Here is a 13,145-nt window from a genome sequence, read left to right as displayed (position 1 = left end):
AAAAAAAAGAAAAGAGCAGTGGGGGTCCACAGTTCACAAATTTGTGGCAGAGTAACAATTAAAATGGGGCTTCTGACCTCAAAAAGGCTGACTAGCATGAATGACTGTTTATATTCCTTTTTAAAAATCTCATAAATTTTAGGTAAAAATGTAATGGCCCAAACAATATTTCTTTGAATTCAAAAAAGACTGTTTATACAATTCAAATAACTTGCCCAAAAATTCAGAGTTAGGTGACTTGTACAAAATGGAACAATTCATTTTTCCTGGCATCAGGTCCCTGACAATTAGCATAGTCAGTCTTGGGGTCCTCTTGTCTCTTACACTCTGACTGCCAGGTGGGTGATGTGGCACATCTCAGCTTTCAGCAAGTGTAAACTGAGCTTCTTGAAGACATGTAGTTCCCTTGTTTTTTCCTGTACTTTCAACACCTAGCACAACTAGCACAGTGTCTGGCACATAATAGTTGCTTCAAAAATGTTTTTAGAATGACAGAATCATTGTGTCTGCTTTAATGTCAAAGACATTATTATGGGGACAATATTGAACTTTTTTCACTATTTCCTCCTCTAAACATATATGATTTTTATAAAATAGAGTTAACTCTTTAGTACTTTACTAAGCATAAGTTGGGGAAGAATGTAGGCAACATCCAGGATTACTGATGACAGCAATTCTTGCAGAAATTTTTCTCACATGAGTGTAGCTGTTAGAGGAATTAAAAAATATTTCAACTCAGTATATTATGTTGGACCTTTTTTCTTGCAGATACGGTATTTGGTACAAATATCTGTTCTATCTTACCTTATACTTTTTAATGACTTCATAATAGTTCATGTTTTGTTTGTTTTATAATTTATTTGTATTATTCCCCTCAACTTTTAGATTGAATACAAACACACCCCTTGTGCACACACACACACACACACACACACACTTTTTCACATGTCTCACTATATTTCCTTTCAATAAATTCTAATATATGAAGATGCTACATGAAATCCTATACATATTTTTATAATTGTGAGGATTAAATTAGCAATGAGAAAGCCTTATAATATTGCAATATAGTTATTGTTCATTGTTTTTATTGTCATCTTTCTCCTAGAATTTGAGCCCTAGATAAAATGATTGCTTTAGTTAGATAAAACATCAGAGATCAACAATAGGAAACTTATTACTATTTGTTAAATAATAAGAAAAGATTACAAAGTCAGAGGATGGGGTGAGTCCAGAACTAGTTAATGAAGGATCTCAAGAGTATCATGAAGAGCTAGAGTCTTTGCATATGTGCCACCTGCCATCCTCAGAAAGTAAGCAGAAAGTTAGTCCCAGTCGCATAAGTAGAGTGCTTATCCTGCTTCCAGGAGTCATACTTGAATGGAAAGAAGAAAAATACAGCTCCTCACAGAGGTTTGTATTTACTTTCTGAAGCCCACAGCAGATTTACACCTTTCATTTTCCATAAGTGAATAAATGGAATGGACCACCATGATTGGCTATGATTATTTTTTTTCATAACTTGTGATCATGACACACAGTAGGAAGAAAATACATTTCATTGAATCTATAGATTGCTTTGGTTGGATAGCATGGACATTTTAATAATGTTGATTTTACCAATCCATGACCATGGTATGTTCTTCCATCTATTTATGTCTTTATCTCTTTTTTCAGTGTCCTGCCATTTTCCAACTATAGGTCTTTTACCTCCTTAGTTAAGTTTATTCCTAGATATCTTCATTTTTTTTAGTGCAGTGGTAAATGGGATTATTTTTTTAATTTCTCTTTCTGTAAGTTCACTATTGGTGTATAAAAGTGCCTTAGATTTCTTGGTGTTAATTTTGTAGATATCTTGCTATATTGCCAGATGCATTTATTAAATCTAATAATTTTTTGATGGAGTCTTTAGGGTTTTCTATGTACAGTATCATGTCATCTGTGAATAATGACAGTTTTATGTCTTCTAATTTGGATACCTTTTATTTCTTCTTCTTGTCTAATTGCTATGGCTAGCACTTCAGTTCTTTGTCAAATAGGAGTGGTGAAAGTGGGCATCCCTATCTCGTTCCTGTTCTTAGGTGAAATGGTTTTAGTTTTTTTTTTTTTTTAATATATTTTATTGATTTTGTACAGAGAGGAAGGGAGAGAGTTAGAGAGTTAGAAACATCGATGAGAGAGAGTCATCGATCAGCTGCCTCTTGAACACCCCCTACTGGGGATATGCCCGCAACCAAGGTACAAGCCCTTGACCGGAATCGAACCCGGGACCTTTCAGTCCCCAAGCCGACGCTCTATCCATTGAGCCAAACCGGTTTCGGCTGGTTTTAGTTTTTGCCCGTTGAGTATGATGCTGGCTGTAGGTTTGTCATATAAGGCTTTTATTATGTTGAGGTAGGATCCCTCTATTCCCATTTTGCTTAGGGATTTTATTAAGAAAGGGTGTGGATTTTGTCAAATGCTTTTTCCTACATCAATTGATATGACTATGTGATTTTTATCTCTTAATTTGTTTATGTGATGTATCACGTTCATTGATTTGTGGATATTGTACCATCCTTGTATCCCTGGGATAAATCCCACTTGATCATGGTGTATGATCTTTCTGATATAATGCTGTATCTGATTTGCTAGAATTTTGTTGAGGATTTTGGCATCTATGTTCATGAGGGATATTGGCCTATAATTCCAGGAGTTGGGGGTCTTGTGAAACCTCTTGAAAGCTGCCAAGCACAGAGTATAAAAGGACAGGATAAGTAAATGTGATGTGTGATCATGGATGAATTCTGGACTGGGAAGGAAATGCTATATAGTAGAATTGGGACAATTTATGAAACTTGAGTAAAGGATGTACATTATGTAATATATCAATGATAATTTACCTGATTTTAATTATTATACAGTGTTATATAAGACAGTATCCTTGGCATTTGGAAATATACACTGAAGTATTTATTTGAATAAGGCTATAAGGAAGTTCTTTTATTACTCTTAAAAGTTTTTCCCCCTAAATTCGAGGTTGTTGCAAAATTAAAAGTTTAAAAATTCCAAGAGAGATTGTTTTTCAATGAAAAAAAGGGTGTATCTGGTTTTTGAGTTCACATATACTGAATGCATAATATGTATGTCATTGTGTTTAATCCTTTTAATATGCTGTTGGATTTGGTTTACTAGTATTTTGTTGAAGATTTTTGCACCTATATTCATAGGGAATATTGGTCTATTGTGTGTGTGTGTGTGTGTGTGTGTGTGTGTGTGTGTGTGTGTTTCTGGCATCTTTGTTTGGCTTTGATATCAGGGTTATGCCGGCCTCATAGAATGAGTTGTTAGTAAGTGTTGTCTGCCCTTTTATTTCCTGGAAGTATTTGAGAGGAACTAGTGTTAATTCTTCTTTAAATGTTTGGTAGAATTTATCAATGAAGGTCTCTCATCCTGTACTTTTCTTTGTTGGGAGATTTTTGATTACTGATGAACCTCTTGTTATACGTCTGTTCAGATTTTCTTATTCTTGAGTTGGTTTTGACAATTTCTGTATTTCTGGGATTTTATTCATTTTTTTATTTCTCTACAGTTTATCTAATTTAATTTATATTGAATAATAATACATTTTAAATATATCTGATTCTATTTTATGTTAAGTTGTATTTTTAACATAAAATAATAGAACATTTTAATAAAAATTAATGTTTTTTCTTTGAACATTAACTTACTAGACACTGAATAACTACACAAATTAATAAGCATAATGCAAATAAACCTATTTTACGGTATAAGATAAATCCTCCATCTAACTGCCTTGCAAATCTGACCAAAATTCATTTATCATGTTGATATTTTGAGCGTTCCAGTTTCTTCTCATTCTTACCAATACTTGGTATTCTTCATCTTTTTCATTTTAGTCATTCTGGTATGGATGTTCCAAGTGTTTTTATTTGGTTTTGGATTTTGAAGGTTTTAGATTGACATCTAGGAGGACATTATGATCAGTAATGTGTCTGGGATCTGTCATTTTTATTCCTTTGTATATTTATAAAATCAACTTCAATGTCATGTTTATTTTAAAGACTTACAGATATATATCTATATCTATATCTGTATATGTATATATGTATATATATATCTATAGGTAGAGATAGATACAGATATACAGATATAGATATATATTAAATCTGGCTCAAGTCAATTGAAAGATGGCTGATTGGAGTCAACATTTTCACCTCAATTTTGTATGTCATTATTGACACTTCCAAATCTGGTAGTTGAGCTTACTTCATTTTTTCCCCCCTTCAAAGTTTAAATTGATTTACTTTAAGGACAACTTGTATTAACTCCATTATAATATTACAATTTCTAATAATTTGAAAAATGTTATGCTTAATACATTCTTTCTGAAAAATATATTGAAAGTTTGTAGATAACTAAACTTGATTGAAAGAATCAGCATTTTGCCAAAAGATGGTAAACTCATACTTATTTTTGATAACTTGCTTCATAACTGAAATGTACCCTTTTACCTCTCCATCAATCAGTGATCAAAGTAACCATCATTTATCAGAAAATCAAATGAGATATCAGTGAACAAAATTCATATTCATGTATGTGTTCCTTTCAGATGATAACCTCAATAGACTGCATTATTTATTGTGCTGTTCCTTCCATGTTAAGGATATATACAACATGCTCTATGTGGTCTATTCTATTCCTTTCTGATTTTTTTTTTTTTTATGCTGGTGGCAAGCCACCAAATTAACTTTATGACCCACTAATTGGTCACAACCCTCAATTTGAAAACCACTAGTTTTTAACCAGTCATTATCATCTGCTGGAGATGGGGCCAGCTTTCCCAAAGCACGTGGCCTCACAGAGGTAGGGTGGATGCCGGAAACTCAATCAGGCTTCTGTATGGAAAGAGAAAGGGGTGAGAACTAGAAGTAAGATAGGCACCCAAGATTATCTGCTACAGGGGCTGCTCCTCATTTAGAAATCTCAAGCATCTCCTGTGCTTTGAAGCATGTGGAATTGTTTGTCTTTATCCTATTGGCTCCCAACCATTACTCTTCGTTTTTCCTGTTTGTTTAGTTTTGTGTCTCTGTCCTTAGATAGCTTTTCTTGTTGCTGTTGTTGTCCTTGCCTTTACATTGTCCCTTTTGTTTTTAAATCCACTTTTCATTTTGCTGTTTCTCATCTATTTAGATAAATAAAAGATCATGCAGCTTCTTATAAGCTATAGCTCAAGAATGATCAGATTCTTAGTGAGGTCTCAGGTTTCTCTTTACTACCCTTTTCATAATTATATTTGCTTATTAGATGTTTAAAATAAAGTATTTTAGCTGTGACCTGGATAGTTACCAATTATGTTATTTCTGTACCCGTCAGTCTTCAGAACAAAAACTTCTGTGGTTACTAAGTGATGATGTAATTACAATTCCTGGGCACCTTGTTTACTATATTGTCTTCCTAAGAGTTTGAGGTTGTCAAGCCTGTCCTTGTTTCCTAGAGATATCTGGAAAAAGACAAGGATGCTAACTCCCAGTTTCTTATCTGGGAACCACAATAGGTGGATCTTCAATTTTAGAATTATGAATAACAGCTAGTATGTTATGAACTATTCATTGTAGTAATCCAGCTTCAATTAGTCAACAAATACATCCTTTCCAATACTGCACTTCATCACTTCCGAGATGCACGTTTCCTTGCACACTCACATCTTGGAAATCAGGATGCATCTTAACGTTTAGTGGTGTCAGGCAGTTGCTGTGGACTTTACAGCAAATTGTGCTGTATTTTCTGTTTGAACTTGATTGTTAATCCTGGAGATGTGACTTTTGAAATTCACTGTTTTATTCAATAAGCCATCTAACAATAAAGCATTTAAGAATCTTTAAGGTAAGAATAGGAATTTTGTTGCTGTCCAGATATTTCCTGTTGATACTTTCTGTTAAGATTAAGATGGGACTACTATCGCCCTGGCCCATGGGTTCAGTTGGTTGGGTGTCATTCCATGTACTGAACAGTTGCCAGTTTGATTCTTGGTCAGGGCACACATCCTAGTTGGGGTCTCAGTCCCTGTTATGGGGCGTGCAGGAAGCACTATCGATGTTCCACTCTCAAATCGATGTTTTTCTCTCTCAAAAAAATTATTATAAAAATTTTTAAAAGGATGGGACTATTACCAAAGTTTACAGAATGAACACCTGAAGCTTGAAAGAAAATCTAGATACTGTAGAATATTTTTCTTCTAAGTAATGATACATTATCAAGGCTCTTGATAACATAAAGGAAAATATGTACCACTAAGAAAATACACTACTATTTAACAAAGATACAATGCTCTCCTATTAATTCCAGCTTTTGTTTTTTAAATATTAGAAGAGCTCTTTTAGACTTATTTAGAAAGTTTTATAACCATATATCATGCATAGATAAAATATATAAATAATCTAAGCTGGTTAAGGTAATTCTAAAATTTCTTCACATTCAACATTCAACTCTTCTGAATCATGAGATGTCCAAGTTTGTGTAGAAAACTTGGACATCTCATGATTGATGGGTGCCACCATCTTTGAGGGTGAGGCAGTCAATTAGCACATTCCCTCCTTATTGGCGGTAGGTTCTATCAGCTTTGTGATGGTGTGAGGGTCAATTAGCATATTCTCTCTTTATTAGATTGGATTATCTTCCATTTGATGAAACAGAGTTTGAATTACTGTCAAACTAAGTGAGTATTAGAGTACAGCTTCCTATTATAATTATAAGAACTACTAAGGGAATACACATGCAAGTGAAGATAACATTGCAAAGCAGAGAGTGAATGATAGAGTGTGTTGCAAAACAAGCTCCTGGAACCAGCTTGTTAAATTTTAAATTCTCAGTCCACACCCTAGACCTACTAAATCAAAAACTCTGGATGTGGGGCTCAGCAACCTGTGTTGTAGCAAGCCCCCTGCAGGTGATTTTGATGATATGCTAAAGTTTGAGAGCCACTACTCTAAAAAGAATTTTGGAAAAGGGATAAATGCTGGTGCTTTTATATTTGAGGAAAGTATATGAGAAATTTAGAGAGTAAGAAAACACAGATTCCTTAGGTTCAACTTAATTACCTCTGCTAACAGTGTACTTAAAAGAAATGACATTTACTATGCTGTATCTTAGCCAGCTATTCAGGCAAAGTAATGGAACAGTCCAAGAATTTCATGTATTTCATTTTCAACTGATATTTGATTTTTGTCTTTTAAGCATGATGTATCCCAGACTTTACTCAAGGCAACACTGGACAGTGTTGTAGAAGAATGTGTCAGCTTTGTGGGAGTCGATATTAACATCTGTTCAGAAGTTTTGTTAAGGTGAGACAAGAAATCTGTGGAAGAAGATCACAGAATCTTGAGTTTAAGTGGCTATCCAGTTAGACCAAGGGGACACATGTGTAAAGTTGTCAAGTATAGAAAATCTGTGTGTTCATACATTGCTTTAGGTAATCAGTCAGAAAGGAAGACATCATTTAAGAAAAGAATTGTGACAGTTTCCATGATCATTTTTAATACTGCAAATCTAAAGCGAAGAGCATATGGTTACCATTGAGCGCAATAGTTTTGCTAATAGAATTTAAATAAGGTTAACATGGAAAGGAGCTGTTTCTCACCACATGAGAGCAGATATTTTTCACTAGTTTAGTCTCTTGCATACATCTGTCAAAGTTGGCAGGAGCCAAAGGATAAATTCTGAGGGTTCAAGCTATGATTACCATATTTTTACCTTGATTCCTCAAGTAACATACCAAAATCTTTATGGCACTATAATCACATCTTATATACTTTGTCTTCCATTTTGAGGTGTTGCTTTTCTGCCATAGCTATAAGCATTTATAATTCCACATATGGAATCTGTAATAGAATTAAGATTCTCTTGAATAGTAATTTACCGTATTTTCTGGCGTATAAGATGACTTTTGAAACGAAAAAAAGTCAACTGAAAATCGGGGGCAAAAGACCAAAATTGCACAAAAATTACCTGCAGATCTTGACAGCAAAGTAAGTCTTTTCTTTGAAGTGGGGGGTAGTCTTGTACAGCGAATATAGGCCTAAAACTATGTTTTAACTGTAAAATTAGGGGGTCTTATATGTCCGAAAATACTTTAATTAACATGAAGCAAACTACCTAATTATATAGTTTTCATGTTTTTATCATAATTCATGGATAAGCACCTTTCTATAGTTCAAGTCTTCTACATAAATGAGAACAGGCTGAGGAAAAAATAGGGTAGTAAATGCAAGTGTAGCTATTATAACTTATGCTGTTACCTCATCTTGTAGGCTAAACAGGAAGAGGCAAAATTGCAACTTTATGTTTTTACTAGTTTAGTCATTGTTTTGCATTCTGTTCTTCTTCCCTCCTCTTGGACACCTCTTTTTTTTTCCTTTGTCTTTCAGTTTAATTTATTAATTAAACTTAGAGACATGACAATATGTAATTAATTGCAATTTTTTAGTGATACAAATGTTTTATATCATTGTCTTTTTACATGAGAGCTTTTCCTTCAGTACTCTTGGAACTATTATTTCTCATTTTGTTTATTTTCTTAGGCATATTGCAGGACTCAATGCCAACCGAGCCAAAAATATTATTGAATGGCGAGAGAAAAATGGGCCCTTCATCAACCGAGAACAGCTGAAGAAAGTGAAAGGCCTGGGACCAAAATCTTTTCAGCAGTGTGCTGGCTTCATCAGAATTAACCAGGATTATATTAGAAAATTGTGCAGGTGATTATTAATGTGTGCACTTAAAAATTTTTTTTCTTTTTCAATTGATATCAGAGAAGAAGGGAGAGAGAGAGAGAAATATCAATGATGAGAAAGAATCATTGATTGGCTGCCTCCTGCACGCCCCACACAGGGGATCAAGCCCACAACCCAGACATGTGCCCTGACTAGAAATTGAACCTGTGACCTCCTGGTTCGCAGGCCTGGCTAACTTGTACACTTTTGATTTTATTATCAACTTCCTTTCTTAATGTTACCATCCTACTCACTGGCATAAATCCTAGGTGTCTGTTTATTTCTTCACTCAACATGTGTTGACTGTCTAATATTTGCTACGCACTGAGAATACAGCAGTGGACAAATCAACAAATTCCCTGTTTTTATGGAGTTAAATTTTAATATGTGAGACAGACAATAAACTAGAAAAATAAATAATATCAGTTATAGTATTATAAAAATTAGGTACAACATAATCCTGGGAAGCAGTACAACTGCTTTATATGGGGTTTTCATTGAAAAGTTATATTAGTCAAATTTTGAATAAAATTAAGGAGCCATGTCCTGGCTGGTGTGTTCAGTGGTTAGAGCGTTGGCCTGCACATGAAAGGATCTTGGTTTGATTCCTGGTCAAGTGCACATACCTCGGTTGCAGGTTGGTTCTTTGCTTCCGGTTGGGGCGCATGTGGGAGGCTACCAGTTGATGTGTCTCTCTCACATCAATGCTATATCTCTCTCTCTGTCTCTTCTCCCCTCTCCCCTCCTAACATTCTCTCTGAAAAGCAATGGAAAAACATCCTCATTTGAGGATTAACAAAAAAAAATTTTTTTAAAGCAAGAAATTAAGGAGCCAAGAGCCAGTCATACAAGGAAAAGTAAACAGTACGTGCACAAGACAGGCCCAGGCTTGGTGTATTCAGGAAACTCAGGCCAATGTGATTGGAGCATCCTAAGTGGGAAGGCCTGGTACAAGGTGAAGTGACAAAGAGGACTTCACGATGGCCAGTTCATATTGGCAGCTTTTGTCCTGAGCATGGTTGGGCTTCCCCATTCCCTCTATCCCTGAAAACTGACCAAAGCATTAATTATCAGTTCTGTTGATAAAAATCTAATTTTTGCTTTTTAATTTTGTTAGCATAAAAGTAAAGAAATTGGGTAAACTTCTTAGCATCATTTATGAAATAATAGCTTTTATGTATTTTTTCTACCTTGGGACCACCTGGTTCATTTATTTATATTTTTCCTTTGGCAAAATTATAACAAAAGTAATATGGACAAATAATCTTGATTTTGGAAAAGACTAAGAGAAAACCAGTCCCAATGGATAGTACAATACAATGCAAATTTATACTAACTAAACAGTTGGTTTTTGTGATAGAAATACATAGAATAGGGTAGAATCTGAAATTCATAACATGTACATGGAATTTAGTTCATAAAAAAAGGTGATGTTTCAAATAGTGGGTACAATGATTAATTATCAAATAGATGGTTTTATGACAACTGGCAGGAATTTGGTATGTGTGGGTGAAAAATCTCATTCCACCTTATACTCTATATCCAGATAAATTCCAGATGGATCATAGACTTAAATGGAAAAAATGAAACTAAATGTACCAGAAGAAAACATGTGTAAATTATGCAGAACATTGGAGTGGTGGGAGTTCTTTCTAAGTAGACCACAAAACCTAGAAGCCAGAAATGGGGGGAGTGAGGAGAGGATAAAATAATCACATGGTTTTTAGTTTATGTTTTTTGAACTCTTGGTTAGAAAATTCATACAGCATAAATAGAGGAAAATATAAAGGGCACCTCAATCTCTTATTTTAAAATAGTTTCTTATAATGGTGTCTAAAAATAAAATTTTATTTATAAGCTTATATTTGTGTGCTATTTTAAAATGCATATAGAAGAGATAATTCTATACAACTACTTAAAATTTGCTTTATTTATTTCAGTAATATATCTTGGATCTCTTTCCAAATATTACTTATAGATTTATATCATTTTTAATAATGTCTGCATAGTATTTAATTTATGGATGGGCTGTAGTTTAATCAGTGTCTGGTTGGTGAACATTTGTTTTTAAACTTTCCATTTTTTTCAACTAATTATAAAGTACTCGAAGACTCATGACTATTGTGTCTTTGTTTTTTTTTTTTGTTTTTTTTTTAATATGTCTTTATTGATTTCAGAGAGGAAGGGAGAGGGACAGATAGAAACATCAGAGATGAAAGAGAATCATTGATTGGCTGCCTCCTGAGCGCCCCACACTGGGGATTGCGCCTGCAACCCAGACATGTGCCCTGACAGGGAATCAAACTGTGACCTCCTGGTTTATAGGTCAACCACTGAGCTATGCCGATTGGGCTGTTGAATCTTCCTGATAGGTCATAACTTTATTCAGAATGGACTTTTCTATCTCATTGAATATTTTTTGCTTGGAAATCTATTTTGTTTGCTGTTCATGTTGCTATATTTGCCTTTTAGAACATTCTTGCTATTCTTTCAAATTTTCAGTGGCAATTAATTTCTGTAACTCTTGTAAACATATAGTTCATGGTTTTGCCAATCATTCATTAATATAATCAAATTTATTGTATTTATTGCTTTGTTTGGACTTCATTTTCCATCCTCTGTATTTTCTCTTCATCATGCTTTCTTATTCTTTTCCTTTCATGCTATTCATCGGATTTCCCAGTTAACAAGTTTTCTCCTTGTTTTCCTCCTCATTTTTTTGTCTCCCCTTAGTGATTTCATGTTGTATATGTATATTTTATTCCTCTGGTGGTTGTATTTGAAGTTAATTTGGACTCACCTCTGTGTGTCTCTGTCCTTCTCCTGAAGAAAACCAGAATCTTAGTGTCCTTCCCAACCTTCTACTTTTCCTCTACATCCTGTGGTGAGATGACCTGGGATTTTATTTTCAGACTGTCCTTTTGTATGTCATTCATTCATAAATTATCTAACTTAGTAAGTTTTTATGGTTTTTGTTCTTATTTCTTGTAGCCCATGTTAACATTTTTTTTAACTCATTGTTTTTGCTGAATTCTTTTCAGAGAGGATATATTATGTGGGTTATACTTTATTTCTTACATGTGAAAATTATTTTAAATAAATGCTATTCGATACTTTGGCTAGGTATATGATTCTAGATTCAAAATTATTTTCATTTAGAACTTAAGATATTGCACCATGATATTTGTTGGTGCTTGTCAGTGAGAAATTTTATACCGGTCAGATTCATTTCCTATAGAAGAAATCTGTTTTGTTTTTCTCTCTTGACTTATAAAATTATATTCTAAAGCTTCTCTACACTGTGTCAAATATGAGTCTTTTTTCAGTTTATCCTATTTTGTACCTAGTAGGTTCTTTTAACTTGAGAATTTGTATTTTTCCTCTGCTCTTGGAAATAATCTTTTCCTTCTCTTTTCCCTCCTTCTTATTTATTTCTCTCCATTTTTCTCTTCTAGAATGCCAATTATACAGGCTGAATCAGTTAAGAATATTTTTGGCTTTAAGTAACAGAAAATACTATTGAGAGTGTTTAAACAAATAAGTGCTAATTTCTGTGAATGGTCAGAATCTGGTTGCTGTTCGTATATGGCAGAGAAATAAGCACATTTTTTAATGAAAATTCTTTTCTTTTGTACCCCACCCTCGCTGTGTCTCCCACCCCTTGTTTCACATGTTTACAGTAGTCAGCACACTGAATCTGCAGGCTCCAGTCAGAGAGTTGCCGTGACATCTCCAGCAGGTGTTGAGGTCACAAGTGAGAAGCCGGGCAAGAAGAAGAGCAAAACCGCAGCGAATGTTGTACCAAAGCCAGATCCTTTGGACCAAACTTGTATTCATCCGGAGTCATATAACATAGCCATGAGGTAAGTCTGAGGCCCATGTGGGAATTCTCCATGCTCGGTATAAGTTCTCTACAGCAAATGGCCTTTGTTTTGGTATAATGGAGACTTTAAATATATGACCATGTTTAACATGACAACATTTTTCAGAAGTTCCGCATTGCTGAGTTCTGTGGCACATTATTTTATTTCAGCAAGGAATGAAACCATTATTCCTGGAGCAGTGTCAAGCCAATAAACCCTGGTACTAATGGGGAAGTGTGTGTAATGGAAATTGCATGGCACTCTCCTCTGTTTGTTTTGGAAATTAACAAGACACAAATGACTAGCACCTGGCTTAAAACTCATGCTTATCTAAAGATAAAGCCCTTTTGAAAGTAAACAGCCAACATTCAGACTTTTTTAAGAAATACTGCCCAGCTTGGTTGTTACAGACCATAAGAAATGATGTACTTTTAAAGAGCATACATTAACACAGAATGATATGGGGGTGGAGAGTGAGGTAAGGCATTAAAAGAAAAAAAACTTTTAATAA

General features: G+C 34.3%; 1 protein-coding gene across 3 annotated transcripts in view; it reads left to right on the top strand.

Annotated features, from left to right (window-relative positions):
• SRBD1 (S1 RNA binding domain 1) overlaps positions 1-13,145 on the top strand; it is a 154,113-nt gene that overhangs the window by 115,507 nt on the left and 25,461 nt on the right. For 2 of the 3 annotated variants that reach the window (XM_036435205.2, XM_036435206.2), the window contains exons 17-19: positions 7,237-7,343; positions 8,580-8,756; positions 12,452-12,634. In XM_036435205.2, coding sequence (XP_036291098.1) covers positions 7,237-7,343; positions 8,580-8,756; positions 12,452-12,634 — 467 coding nt within the window. The remainder of the gene's footprint in view (positions 1-7,236; positions 7,344-8,579; positions 8,757-12,451; positions 12,635-13,145) is intronic. The other variant, XM_036435207.2, reaches the window with a different exon arrangement.

The sequence above is a fragment of the Pipistrellus kuhlii genome, unplaced genomic scaffold, assembly GCF_014108245.1.
Source record: "Pipistrellus kuhlii isolate mPipKuh1 unplaced genomic scaffold, mPipKuh1.p scaffold_m20_p_13, whole genome shotgun sequence".
Classification (NCBI taxonomy): domain Eukaryota; kingdom Metazoa; phylum Chordata; class Mammalia; order Chiroptera; family Vespertilionidae; genus Pipistrellus; species Pipistrellus kuhlii.
This window is presented reverse-complemented; position numbering and strand designations above follow the sequence as displayed.